Consider the following 15437-nt stretch of genomic DNA (forward strand, 5'->3'; position numbering starts at 1 on the left):
CCTGGGCTAATGAGAGCACAATATGGTTACCCACCAGTGAAGAGAAGTTGCTGAGGTTTTGGAGACTTTACCTTTCTAACTTCCAATGCCAGTGTCTCCTTGTATCCAGTACTCACTTTTGACAACTCTTTGGGAATGTAGTAGCACTGAAGGAATCATGCTTATAGTTACATTGGTCACTGTAACTGTCCCAGTTTGTCAACAGGAAAAATGCAATATCCCTCTTTACCAGTGGAACTTTTAGGAAGAGTTTAATAAATGGCCATATGATAGCTACACAGGAGTATATTATTTTCCTTAAGCAGAATTAACTTGATTAATTATATATTTCAGATAATTAATAAACTTATAAAATCAACAGAAGATTTTGATAGAGCCCAGAATCGTTAATGGTGCTGTTGCCTGGATAGAAGTCTAGCTTGAGCCTTTGCACCTGGTGATGACAAAGTGAAATGACCCGAAGTTTACATATGAACTTTAAAGAATTATGGATACTTTCCATTGTTTGGTCAGCAGAAGGCAAGAAGAAATGAATGAAGTGTGAATCATCAGAATGAGTTCAGGATTGTAGTGCATGGGTCGATTCACTTAAATGAAAGTGCATTTCTACTCTGATTTTATTTATAAGGAATGACCTGAAGGTGTGTGATACATCAGAATTGCTGAAAGATTTCAAAACAAATTTTTGAACGATAAAAAAATTGAACTTCCGTTTGTTGGACTAATGTAGACTTCCCTCAAAATAGTGCACAGTCAACTAATGCTTTGCGTTTTCAAACTGGTTATAGTTAAAACATTTAATGTAACAGTGTAGTAGTTTCACTAACATGTTTTCAGTAAACGTATATGAAGATAGGTTCTAGATAGAACTTGGTGTTTGTTTGAAATGCAGTATGTTGTATTATTCTGTTTAAACCTTCAAAATTGTCTTTGTACTTTTAATAGTTGGGGTTTTTTCTGCTAATTAGATTGCCTGGATAATTGTAGTAACCATGGGGTCTGCAATCTATTTAATGTATACAAGCTTCATCATGTTATAAGGATGTGGGTTTGTTATGAGTCTGGCCTACTTTTCTACCTCTTGTAGCAAATTCATGTACTGTGTTAGACCCAAGTCAGCAAGTGGGCTACAGAGGAAATACATGCCTTCTGGGTAGCTAAAATACCAGCTTCTAAACAAATGGAAATCTAGCAATGCATTAGCTTCTTAGCTGCTTTAGATTAGCCATGAAAAATGAAATTTCTCATGTCCTTGCATCCACGTGTGCATACGGTACTGTGTGCTAAGGTAGTTGTCTCTGTGTACAGTATGTGATGCGAACTCTCTTTAAAAGAACTCTTCAAGTCAGTGAATCAGTTGCACTCTTGGATAAATTAAATTTCAGTCAATGACTTGCTTAACCAACTGCTTATTTATTAAGCTGCTTAAAATTGGTTAGTTTATTGTAAGCCCAAGCAAATTGTCATTTTACTGTATGCATTTACATAAAAGAATAGAGGATGCCGAAAATTCACTTGTGAAGCTTCTGTATGCTCTGTAGTGCCCTAACCAAGCCAGTATTGCAGGAATGTTCTGCCCTTTGATAGGGAACACTCCCTAGAATTGCTTCATCACTTGAAACCTGAGCTCAGGCAGGAAATGTACAACTTACTCCCTCCACAGACCTGAGAGGTAAGTGGAGTTTCATTGCACAAGTTCCGTCCTTCTCCAGTTGCTGTAGCAGCATGTGCTTTGGATTGTTAATTCAAGTGTCTAAATATTACATGCTTAGCAGAAGACGCTGAAAAATTATAAGCAGAAACCTTCTTCATATGCAAAGATTAATCTGATTTAAATCCAATTTAAATAACCCGTTTGCATATAGAGAAAGATTTTAGCGTAAGTGGCCATGGTACTGTCCATGACGTGGATATGCACGCATAGTTGCACCTTGCTTAAGTTAATCTGCTGCTTAAACCAGTTGTTCTCAAACTTTTTTTGGTTGAATCTCACCTTTTGTCTTTACTCCTCTTTCTTTTGGGGCTGCGGATTTTATGTTGGAGCTTGAAGTCAGTCCTTTATTTGTTCCATACTAACTTTAGCTATAACATATTTTCACTGCAGAAGTTTGCAACCAGCGTAGCTGAATTTTTATCAGTTTTGTCATTTTATATATCAGTATTTGCTGGGAAATCAGATGGTTATGATTTTTAACCTCATAAGCAATAGCTAGCCATATCACTGTTGTGCTAGTATGTTTTCAAAATGTATAGCAACAATGCCAATACCCGGTAAGGAGAAATAATATTGTCTGTGTTCTTGGTGCATGTATTTCTGGAAGAAAGGAGTAGTGAAGATGATATGGCTACAGTTCAGGGCCAATTGTATTGTAAAACAAGTGTGTCACAGTAAGACCAGCAATTGCAGGGTCTGTCTGTGATTAACAACTGCCTCCTTTTTGTATGTACATAAGCTGATAGAAGCTTAAATATGGGTTGTGTACACATGATTGGCCACAAAGCAGTTACATGTAATAGCCCTGGCAGATCTCAGAAGTATTTTTGAGAGAGTGTGTGATGGTGAAGGCATTTTAACATAATCCCTACATACTTCCATAGTTTCTTTGCTGACATATGGGGAAAGAGTAACTTTGAATGTGATTTGTTGAAAATAGTCTGTGTTTTGTCACCTACCTCTGTATTACTTTCATGGCTGTTATATTTCTATTTTGTAGAAGTATTTCAGGATTTCAGTTAATATACTTAGTTATAAAACCGTATTCTGTAGTTGCAAAAGCCTCTTAGTTTCGTGGAAGAAATTGTCTACTGCAAGATAGCTGTTCAGGCTACTATGTATTGTATGGGGGACATGGAATATAATGCTTCATTGCCTAGCCTGAAAGTTCAAAACATGGTTTCCCAAGTCCATGAAGAAAACATTCATGAATAACTGATGTCCAGCATGGTGTGAATATGAGCTCCATACCAGGAAGACGCTAAACTCCAGACTGGAACAGTATGTGAGAAGTATCTTTATGTGTGTGTTCTGTTCATTTCTTCCTTCCTTAAAGAAAGTGAGAAGGTATTGCCCTTCAGGTCTGCTAGCTAGATGAACTGTTGTTCTGACCTAATATAGCTGGTCCTGTTTCCTTAGTGAACTCATAATACAGTGCCTTCTTTCTTGAATTTGACCATTTCATTTATGTACATTGAGAAAGACTCAGATCACTGTCTGTGACTATTCAGTGATTTTGGTTGGTTGGAATGAAGATCACCTGTGTTACAGCAAGAACCTTGCTGGGTCTGCAGCTTGGGTCTGTTGAAGGATATGTGAATGGTTGCTTGGTACTTAAAGGATTTTGAGGATCACTGAGGGCAGATTTTCTCCTTGCTTACTCTTAGGAATTTGTTACTCTGAAATCCAGAAGCTTTCTTTCTAGTTTAAGGCAGTGATGAGGAAGGAAGCAATACTATTGTTCTTGATCAGCGAATAAGACAAAAATAGGGGATCAAACAGGAGGCAAAGGTGAGATTTGCCTTTTTCTTCCCTGAAAGCGTGATGATTTCTGGCCTTTAACAAATCTTCTCTTTTTCTGCTGCAAAATTGTGGATTGTTGAGTTAGACCCTTCTAGCTTACTATCAAATGGTTTTGTGAGGACTGCAATGCTTACCTGGAAGCTAAACAGTGCTACTTTGTGCACTGGTGTTTGTATTCATGGGAAAGGACTCTAAGATAACCCGCACTGTGTCTTCGTTGATTTGTCAGTTATTCAAATCCTTGTAAAATATGCCTGTCGAAGGGTTGTTTCTGTGTTACGGATAAACTGTTTTTAATCAAATTGCATGCTTTTCTGAAACCACCTTTGATTCAGCTCACAGGCAAATCCCAATCAAATCTTGGCTATAGTTATTGGTTGCGTAGCTGCACTGATAAAGATGCTGATCTTTATGCTGTTATGGCTAGTAAGACGATTGACTTCTAGATTGTGTCTACATGACAAAATACTGTTTGTGAAATGTTATGTTGTTGACTCAGATCAGTGTTACGGAGGTTCAGTTCCTGTTCTTCTCTGTTAAAGTTTTTCTTCTGCGTTTTATTTTTGAGGCTTGTAGAAGGCACAGCAGAAGCAGCCTCTTCATGAGGCGTTGTCAGACATGTGCTTTCTTGTTAGGCTTTACTTTGGAGTTTTAATGTTTGCAACAATTTTTCATTATTTTATCATTAAGAGAAAGTCATGAGTTTAGCTTGCAGCTGGTGGGTTTATCTGGTATCTTTATCCTTTCTCAGTTTGTCATGTTGGTTTAGCAAAACAAAAATAAACTTGCTGTAATTGTACATGAATATGGCATTGCAGTTCTGAAGCCAGAGTGACTGAGTAGCAAAAAAAAAAAAAGCAAGCTGTCTGGTAAGGAAACAAGTACTTTTTAATCTGAAAATGTTGGTTAAGTCAAAACTGAAACATTTTGCAAGGATGAATTATCATCAAAAAGATTTTTTTTTTTTTTTAATGTCTGAGTTGTGTGGTCATGCTGAAAGAGCTGAGGACATGCTCTAGAAAAGCAAAATACCTCAGGGATTTTTAGGGCAGTTGCTCAGGAGGTTGGCTGCAGGTGGTGGGAAGAAGGTTAAACTGAAAAGTCCCAGCCATTCCTGATACAAGTGGCTTGGATCTTGGTCTTCCACTTTCCCACGAGGGCCTAAGCAAGCTATCAACTATTTAGGGAGGGGATCGATCTTTTACTTGTTACCCCTATTGATTTGTGTATATTGGAGCACAGATATCTCTTATGATCCAGGCAAGCTCTCTAATCACTGCTGGGATGTTTGCTGTCCTCTGCTCAACTCTCCTTTTTTTTTTTATGATGATACACCCCCAACCCCACCCCAAAGCCAGGAAGCAAATGTATAAATGTTTTTTGAAGTTTCATAATTTTTCACAGAATAAAGAAAATCAATCATTTTGTATTCAGTTTTGAGAATACCTGTTTTCTTTTACTCCTTTGTTAAGGTATTTTAATTTTCTATCTCAATATATTCTCTACTTAAGTTATGAAACTTTCTGTTTGCTTACGCCCTTGTCAAAGGATGTAGAAATAGTTCGCTGAGTGTGTAATTAAGTGAATCACAGGCTCTGATCTTGTGAGGTACTTAAGAAAGTAACTAGTATCATTGGATAGGGCTAATGGCATCAGGTGTGCTCATAAGTGCTTTGCTGGACTGGGGTTGCATGATAATCATTAGAATCTTAGTTTTGAAAAGTGAAAGTCACATTTCAATTCTTGCATTTTATTTATCAGCACTTAGCACAGGTTGGTCACAGTCCCTTATTTGGAGAATAAGAATTGCTTGTGCTTCCAATCTGGACATGTAAATCCAATCAAATTGACTTAGACGGAAGATTCAGTAGTTTGACAAACCTTTACCTATTCATGTTGCAATTTAAAAATAATTTTAAAAAGGAGAAAAAAACAATGCTAATGTTTTTGTTATCTCTGTGTATTCTCATGTCTAGCAATTATACAGTGAATGCACAGGCATTGCAGAATAATGCATCAAAATCTTTGTGTTTTCTTTTCTTCATGCTTTTTCTCTATAAAGCTTTTTGGTGTAAGCATTATTTTTTTTTTTTGCTGTTTTGCACTGAAATTAATTACTTAATTGCCTCTAATATTGGGAGCCTAGTAGCCATGTTGCCCAGCAATTACAATGCTTTTTGAAGTGAAAATGCAGTTCTGAATCTTTAAAAAAAAACCCCAAAACCCAACCAAACCAAACCCACAAAACAACACTAAAATAGGGAGGGAGTGTACAATAGGCAGAAAGTAAAGGACTGAGTATTTTGGAATAAGATTGTGTTGTAATTTGTAGGACATTGTTTCGTTATTGGATACCATGAATTTAGTGACACATTTTTCTTTTAGCTGTAATGGAGCTTTTTAACAATGGACTTGCTGTGTGTTGACCTTTGAAGTATGACATTCTTGCATTTGTATTTTTTGATCTTTTTAAATTTTATTTTTGTTTTGCCTGAAGACCCTGTGTGGACAGTAATGACCGCACGTTTCCGATTGCCTGCTGGCAGAACCTACAATGTACGAGCATCTGAGCTGGCACGAGACAGGCAGCATACGGAGGTGGTCTGCAACATTCTTCTCCTGGATAACACTGTACAAGCTTTCAGAGTTAATGTAAGTAATTTGCATATCACAAATCAATATCACCAAGCTTGCTTTGCTTTGCTGGATTTGTATGGCTAGAGTTTGACTTTCAAAATAGTGTTAAGCACAGGATAGAAGGGGAAGTTATGTTCAGGAAGGCATGCTTGTACATGTACATACTAAGTCACTGAACTTAGTCATTCTGGCATCCTCTATAGTAGTAACACATTCTCATTTCAAAATTGAATATAAAAAGCATAATTTATTTCTGTTAATTCTCTTCATGGACTAAAGCTGTCTAGTGGAAATGGAGGGCAGTTTTGCCACTGAGCTGAATGAGAAGCAAGCTTTTGTTTTGCTTCATTCTGGTTTTTGCATTTTGAGCATGAGTAAAGTGTCATGGTAGCTCTTCTCATCACTGTGTAGCTAACTATGTTCAATCATGTGTATGATTATATTTTGTTACAGCTATCATCTTAAAGTACCTCTTTGCTTTTTGCTTTTCTCAGATTATGTTCTTATTATATGATTTCCCTCGCTTAAACTCACCACCTTCTAATGCACTAATGAGGATGGCAGGATAGAATACAGGAAGCTGGTTGCTGAATGCTGAGGACTGTCACTGGGAAAAGTGAATAACTTTTATATATGAGCCTGGAATTTAAAATACATTATTCATCAGATTTTCTAATCTGTAATCCTTGATAAAGAGTTGAAATTAAAATGTTCATAATTTTGTGCATATGTTCACACAAGTGCAACCATTTCTTTTGACTTCTTGAGGGAAAAAAAAACCAACCACAAACAACAGGCAAGGACCTCACAAGAAAATGTTAAAGCATTTAAAGGGATCTTTGTGTAAGAAGAACCAGAACTCAAACAGGAAAGAAGCTGTGTGGTGTCCTGGGGCAGGAGAACTCAGTTTTTACTTTATAAGCTATAGAATTGATGGCTTAAGTGAAGCAAGGTCGAGTAATGTGATGGTGAAAGTTACAGGTGGCATGATTATTAGTTTTTCGAGAGAAAATTGAACTTCAGCAAATAGAGGGAAGGAATAGCTCATTGTCAAATAAGGCTGTGGGACTTAAGTTGGGAAGTGAGGGAGAAACTGAAGCAGTTCTCAAATCTATGTGAACAAATTTAATTTGGACTATGAGAAAAAGTTCTAATGCTCAGCAATTATATCGAGTTCTGATATCCAGTGTTCAGTGAGGATGTTGATACATTTGAATGTTTTAGGGAAGGTTTGTGAGAGTGATTGCATTTATCTGTTCTCTGATTAGGTGGTTAGAGCCTGTGCAGCCTGCAGCTGCCTATCAGAGGAGTGAAATCTCTGTTACCTAGATAAAACTTGCAAGGATCCAGTGTTGAGTAACTTATGATTTAGAGGTAGACTTGGTGGTTATTTGGTTTAGATATTTCAATCAAGATAGAAGGTTTTAGGATGTTTTCTTGAGATATTTTTGTAGGGCATTCAGGAGCTATTTAACTTTTCAGGACTTTTGAGTAGTTAAGGGTAGCAATTTTGGATGATGGACCTGGGGGAGGGATGACCAAAGACTTAATTTATCAACATCAAGCCTCATTTCTGTTCTGGGATAATTTGTCCTGTAAGCCTTTTCCCTTTTTATCTACAATATCCCACTGCTCTTCTATATCTCTTACCTTCTCACCCTTGCTAACATTTTCCCAGTCTATACTGCCTGCCAAAAAGCAGTATGTGTACAATGTAGTTGGAGACAAAGCATTAAAAGTGTGTGAGAAATTAAAAATGTTGTGTTCTTTGCTTTCAGGTACATGAGTTTTCTGTTACAATATCTGTCTTGCAGGTTTTTGTTTGTTCTTGTGAGTTGGCTAAAATAAGGAATAATTGTTGTACAATAGGTATAGGAGATTATGCTCCCTTTTGATCTAGGTCTTCAAAAGCCATATGTTGTTAGAGAATGCTAGTGCTTTTCTAGAGTAGAATCACCAGTTATAAATCCTCAAATGTCTATTCTATCTCTCCCAAGAAAAACTTATGTAATATGTTCTCGCCACCTCCCTAGTGTACTAAATATTTTAGTTGCATGAATCATGCTTTACTGCTTATACAGATCGGCCTGCAAGTTTGTCTATTAAAACTGAGTTTAGGGAATAAAAAGTTACTTGGTGCTCAACATTTTGATCTCGGGTCTCAGCCTCAATTAATTTTTTTCAAAAATAGGGAGTAATAAAGTATTCAGTCATAGCAAATGCATGCTAACCTACGTGGTATACAGGTTTTCAGGGCTTATTGCTGTGTTTTACTTTATTGCGGTTGACACAATACTTGGCAGTAAATATTTATGGAATTGTTCTCAAAACAGGAAGAACAAAGATAACATCAAATAAATTAGCAAGGTTTTTTTCTCCTGGTGATTGCTATAGGTATTCTGTATGCTAATGATCGTAAAGTTTAATCATCTGGAGTATGCAGTGCTGTATTAATAAAAATGTACTCAAATACTTTTTCTTCTCCAACAGCAAAGTACTGATCACAGACAATGTCTCTTGATAATTTATGTGACGTGTTCTAAGTTCACATTTCAACCAGCCTTTTCCATTGATCTGCAAGATGGGCATACTTTGTGCTAACCCTTACCTTGTATAGAGTGTAACAAATCAAATCAAATAATTCCTGTGGATTGTAGCCAGACAAAGGTTATTTTGGTGGCAGGCAGAAGAATCAGTTGGAAGTAACCTATGCCTATGTTTGAAGGAGAGAAATCCTTTCTATAAAATGCTCTGCTTGCCAAATGAAGAACTCCTACTTGGACTCTGAAAAGCATAATTCATAGAATGTGTGGCTGGAAGAAGTGAGGCTGACTTGAGTTGTTAATGTGATCAGGATAGTTTGCATTACCGTAAACCTGCTTCTTCAGGATCAAATTTCTTTAATTGATTTTAATTAATTGTTGAAATACCTCAAACTGTATCTTTTCTGTGCAGGCTGACTTAATTGTATTTCCTGAAAGCCAGTACATGGATATGGAGATCACACTAAACTTGAGGGAAAACTAAGTCAAGGTAGATGGGATGAGTTGTTCTGTGAGCAACGCTGGTGGGTTAGCAGTCATGGACAAGTGCTTCAATTTGGAGCCTTTATTATCTCAGAATTCTGCTCAAACTTAATGAATTTACACTCTAATGGAAGTAAAATCTAAAAATCTGTAAAATAAACCAAAACAAACCAAAAAACCCCCCATACCAACACACCTGTAATTTTAGAAGCGAAAACTTTGAGTAATTTAATCTTCAGCATTACTTGCCTCTGGTTTTTCTTTGACCAAAAAAATAATAGCCTGCTTGGAAACTTTTTTTAAAACAAGGTAAATTTTTGCAAAGCTAACATAAGCTGAGGAGTGAAAGGAGACAGTAGTGCGGCGCTGGCTGTTTGGGGATGTGCTTGCTTGAGTTGCAACACAAGTATTGGGGTGAGCTGTGAGAGGAGAGCTTCCAGTGTTGTCATTAGTGAAGGAGCAGCACAGCCTTCTGCAGACCTGTGATCAGCAGAGCCATCTGACCCCCTCCAGGAAAGCTCGGGACCTGTCATCCCATTCCTCTGTCATCAGAAGTCCAAATTTGTTTGGACTGACACGGCAGCAATATCTTCTGGTGTTTGCTTTAGATGCAGCCAGTTCTGTAAGGCCAGCAACAAAACCAGAATGTCAGTAATATAAATTGGGAAGATGGTGGTAGTTGGTAAGCAGGTATTAAACCTATGTAATTGCAGATGTTTTCCTAAATTTCCAAATATGGGTGTTTGTAAACAGCTGACAATCATTTTGCAATTAGAGATTAATATGTATGTAGTGGTACTAGATCTTGGCCGCTAGATGACAGATACTTCATAAAGTGCAGCTAATATATTGATGTCTAGTGTTGATGTCAAATTTGTTCTGAAAGGCCAAAATTTGTTAGACATTTTGCCTCCAGCAATGACTAATAAGAAGTACACATAATATTCCAATTTGGAAAAAATGTTGATGTTTTGTATTTATCTACTGCAGTTTCATATTAGATATTTCCCGTTTTTCATATATTTCCATTATTCCCTGTTTTAAGAGGAAATACTAATGTTTAACTTTATCTGTAGGAATAAACCAAGTTTCTTTTTATGCTAATCCACGTTTATTGGGTTTGCTTTTTTATTAAAAAAAAGCAAAAGTAGAAACTTGTTATCATACCTTTTATTTATAGCAACTATTCAGTGGTTATGATAGTAATACAAGTATTTTGGACCTTTCACAACAAGCAGGATTGTGACCTTCACCTGCTGTGGCAAGCTGCGACATCATTATATAAATATTAGAGATGGGTTAAACCGAGGTTTGGTTTTACTAGATGCTTATCTTTATTTTGTACTGAGAGTAAAACATTGTGATCAAAACAAATGCTTCATGTTGAAACTAGTCTTCTCTTACCAGATTTGCTGCTCTGTTGCAGGAGAAATACCTTCCTTGCAGTCATTAAATGACTTTCTGTATTACTAAATTCAAACTGATCAGCAAGTTCTAAGCTTTTTCGTTAGGAAACATATATTCAGATATTTAAGAAACAGTATAAATTCTCAGGTTTAGATTGGAAAAAACCTACAGAATTGATATCTGCATGTTATTTGAAGAAGTAACAGGTCAGCTGTGGTAAATGTAAGCCTAAACTTGGGTTCCAAATGTCTCCCGTTTTCTGATAGTTACTGTCATAAGTTCTTAGTTTGAGTTCTGATTTTAATCTACATGGGGAAAAATGCCAAGAAGTAATTAGTGTTGCTATGTAATTTTAAAATTAGTTTTGTTTGCTGAAAAAATTGTACTGATTACTGGTTTATTTCAAAATATATCAGAAACTCCTAATTTAGTAAAAATGAAAGTGACTATTTTTGGATTGTATATAAAAATTGCCTTATGCATTTATACTGTTGTGTATTTATTATGTTAACATCTGTTTTTTTTCTTTGCTTGTTTTTAGTTATTGGAAAGTAAATTTTTCAGTAGTGAACTTTTTAACAATGGTGCTCCTACTGGCTCTTCATTTTGTTAAACATCAAGAAATTTTCTCTGATTTTTTTTTTTAAAAATCTTCTTTCAAAGTAAATACAATATTTCTTAGATCACTTTAACCTAGCCAAATTTATATGGGACCTGAAACACATGCCCTATGTAATTTCAACTTAAATGGACAGAGCTATTGTTATGATTGTACTGCTGGGATCATTTCAAACATAATTTGTTGATAACTATTTCCTGATTTTTTTTATTATTATGAAATATCAAGCTTCTTGGAGAGTTTAGCCCCTAATAAATGTTTTTTTTAACAGTTTACTCAACTTCAGCGTAATTTCAGCTGAACAAAAAAATGAGTTTTGATAGGATGCCCTTAGGTGTAACAAATGTCTGAATGCGATTTGTAGATTTTTCTCTTATATGGATATAATGAAATTCTTGCAACCTTCTTTTGACCTTTTAGTTAAATACTTCTGTTTTAACAGCTGTAAAAGTAAACCCTTGTATAATGTCTATGAAAAGTGAGGTCATTTGGGAGCAGAACAGCAGGGGTTTTTGTTTTAAAACTTTAAAAATATCTTATTGCCTACAGTAAACAAGGCAAGATGTATCAAATTCACTGTAGCATCAATAATACTTGGCATCTAGAAGATTATTAGAAGCTTGCTTGGTGCCAGAGAAGTAGAAAAACTGGGCGGAAAATAAATCAATCATATCTCTCATAATTATTTTGTTTGTCAGTTGTTCTTGCAGAATTATTCCTTATCTTTTGTACTTCAAGAAGCTCTGACACTAACTTCTTTGGGAAACCCCCTTCACATGTCACCAAATGTGTTTATTGAGTCCTGTCATAATGGCACACTCAGCGTTCAATTACTGTGTTGGCAGTATTTTCAGGTTAAGCAAAAAATTGAAGGTACCAACAACTACAGGTTCTTTTTATATCATTTTGAGGGTAAGATTTGTCCCTGTAGTAGAAATCAAGTTTGTTCACTTCTCTCTGAAAAGCAATGTTACTGTCATTCAGTTAATTTGAATTAGTTCATTTAGAATGAAGTAGTATCTTTGAGAGAATGCATTTAAATGACAATTTTCAGGTAGATATTTGGCTGCTTCAGCTGTGTATGTCATTTAACTTTGGAAACATTTTCAATATGCTGGTTCGTTTAGATTCAGGAACAGATTTTCAGATAAAATAAGTAAGAATAACTTGTAGAGACCTGTACTTTTAAATTCAGTGACCCAACCAAGGCTGCAAAGTTCTTTGTCATATCCTAGTCTTTTTTCTTTTTTTTTAGTACTCCTTTTAAATATCAAATTTGGCTAATGAATGGTTTTCAGGAATAATAATGTAGCTAGCTGAGAAGTGAGAAATTCTTGCTGTCAGAAAATGACAAAGAGGAAAAATAATAATTCCTTGCACATGTTTCAAAAAGAGAGATGAAGTTCATTTAAAAATAGTGCTCCTGGGATACACCTCATGATAGTTAAAATTTAGGCTGCTAGAGAGTTTCTGAAAGAATGTGTGTGTGCTCTGCCTGCCTGAAGTTTGTGTGTCCACTTATATATTTGTTCATTAAAAAAAAATATGTGTGTGTTTTCTGCAGAAACACGATCAGGGACAAGTTCTGTTGGATGTAGTCTTCAAGCATCTTGATTTGACAGAGAGAGATTACTTTGGTTTACAGTTGGCTGATGAATCTACTGATAACCCTGTAAGTTGACTCTGTTTTATAAATATGATTTTACAAATCATAATCATATTCATCACTGTTCTCTGTGTCATTGTAAAGAGAAGTAAATAGAAGCCATTACAATATTGTGCCATCTTCTCCAGCTGTGTCATTTGAGTGGGTCAGTATCACCTTGTAGTTACGAAAAAACTAAATGTTAATATTTACAAGTTTGGAGTAAAAGGTTGAGATCTGTCCTTATGAAATAATGACTTAAAAGGATATTGCTTGGTTTATTTTACATATTTACTAGACTGCATGATCGTCGTCAGTTGGGATAAGAAATAGTAACTTTTTTTTTTCATTAGGACTTTCAAATAAGAAGGGCTTTTTAGATTGTCCTGTATGGTGTTTTTGTTTCTAGCCCAGATACCTACTAGGTCTTTTAATAGTGCTTCATATAGTCCACTGTCTGACAAGGGCATTCAGGTCATCACCTTAACAGGAAAAGGAACTCCTTTGAAAATGAGTGTTTATAATAGTTCATGCGCTTTAATCGAAAGGAAATTCCATAGGGCTGAAACTTTGTAAGTCGCCAGTAGAAGCTAATAGATGCAGCTGTAATGTTCAGCGGCTGTAATAGTAATAGCTATACTACTGAGATCATGATTGCTTGAAGAATATTTCCTGAATACTTTCTTTTATAGGTATCAAATGTTCAATACTTGTTTTAAAGTGCAATTCAACTAAGTATTATTCCTTTTAATACAGTTCTTTACCTAATTCCCATTATGTGCATGTCACAGTGATGGGGTCTAAATTTATCTCCCAACTTGTGTGTCAAAAGTAATTTTTGTTCACAAAATGTGGAGAATGTGATCTATAGAGATAAGTGACACAGTGAAGTGTTAATCATTCAGTAACTAAGGTGAATTTCAGAAAGTAGTGCAACTTTCTTTGATTAGTGCAGATTTCATCTGCTGTTGTTTTACCATCAAGAGTGATTCTTCTAAATAGAAGGAATAATTTTTTTTATCTTACTAAAAGGTTGGGGTTTTTTCTTTCTACTTATTTTTAATGTCTTTTTTTAATGTAGAAGAGGAAGAAAGAAGTCCCAATACAGCCATAATTTTTCTTCTGTCTGAAAAGTGAACTATGTCCACATTTCTTTCTTCTCTAGAGCAAATTATTTTTAATTATATTATTTCTCTAAATTCTGGTATCATTAAGCTTATTAATATGAATAAAGCTGTATAGCGTAGTTGTAGATATTTAACAAAGTTTTTTCTTTTGCAACTTTGTGGTTAGTTCTGTTAAGACATTGGCAGGCTGACCTTATTTAATCTTTTTGTTCTAAACTTTGTTTCCAGGCTGAAAAGACATAGGCATGCTTTAGAAAAGGCTGAATTACTTTTCAGCCTTGTTTAAGAAGTATTTAATTGAATATCACTCAATATTTTACTCAACATTCAGAAATCTGTAGTGTTGCTCATTCTCATTTATCTGGCTTTCCAAAGATTAGACGTCTAAGCTCTCTTTTTTTTAGTTTATCTATCTGGAAACAGCCGAACACAACACTGTAATAGAAGGATCTGGTTAAGAGTTAGTCCAAAAGAAGAATGGCTTCACAGCTATTTGATATAAGCACATGCTTTAAAGGTTTAATATTCTTTGACTTCTAAATATTTTGGCTTTTCAGCACATATCTAGTTGCTGTGAAAACAATGTGTCGCAGCTAAATAGAAATGTTACCAATATTAGTCATGTAAGCTTGAAGAATTTATGTGTTTGACTAATTTCAGTTTTTTGTATCAGTTTACTTTTACACTCAGTTCATTTGGACAAAGAAACCAGATGGGATTGACAAATATTCTAGTTACTTGTGAAATAACACAGGGGAATATTTTTAAGATATAGTCAAAGGTGATGGGGAAAAGGGGATTCTGCTAAGTGAATGTGAAATCTCTATCATTGTGCCTAAACGTGGATTTCATAAACTGCACAAGCTCTATGTTTTTGTACAATATTAATGTCACAGTAGAAGTCAATGCAAGAAAGCACTGATGCTGTGTACAGCTGGAGCGGTGTATTTGTCTAGGCTCTTGGGCTGTGGGTGCCTGGAGCAATGCTGAGAAGGGGTGTTGGTGTGTAGTGGGAGTGAGGGTGCAGCGAATGCTGTCAGTGTGGGTGCTGGAGCACCCTTGGCAGGAGGGAGTGAGGCAGGGATCATTGCTGGGGGAGGAGAGAGTTCAGAAATGACTCTTTAAGAGACTGGGGTACAAACTTCATGGGTCCCCAAATCTACCTGCCTCTTAGACTTAGTGGGATGTAAATGGGATAACATGCCTTGCTAGCAGTACCGTTATTCATAAAGTTCTGGTACTTTTGCCTAAATACTGTCAGCTTCAGCTTCTTTACAATATTAAGTGGTTTAACACTGCAGTTTCCCAGAGAGAAAAATCACCTTTTGCATTTGGATCGAATGATATCACTTGGAAGCATGGATATTGCCTGTTAAATATGGTTCAAAAAAAAGTTACTCTTCTGTGGTTTGAGCTATGCTAGTACATACCAAATTGATCTTTACAACCAGAAGGGAAT

General features: G+C 35.8%; 1 protein-coding gene across 4 annotated transcripts in view; it reads left to right on the forward strand.

Annotated features, from left to right (window-relative positions):
* PTPN4 (protein tyrosine phosphatase non-receptor type 4) overlaps positions 1-15437 on the forward strand; it is a 120753-nt gene that overhangs the window by 36752 nt on the left and 68564 nt on the right. The window contains exons 2-3 of one of the 4 annotated variants that reach the window (XM_075028738.1): positions 6015-6169; positions 12771-12878. In XM_075028738.1, the coding sequence (XP_074884839.1) occupies positions 6032-6169; positions 12771-12878 (246 nt within the window). In that variant the 5' untranslated portion in view covers positions 6015-6031. Of the gene's footprint in view, positions 1-5471; positions 6170-12770; positions 12879-15437 lie in introns of those variants that run through there. The other 3 variants (XR_012650503.1, XM_075028736.1, XM_075028737.1) reach the window with 3 other exon arrangements.

Source organism: Buteo buteo, chromosome 5 (assembly GCF_964188355.1).
Source record: "Buteo buteo chromosome 5, bButBut1.hap1.1, whole genome shotgun sequence".
NCBI lineage: Eukaryota > Metazoa > Chordata > Aves > Accipitriformes > Accipitridae > Buteo > Buteo buteo.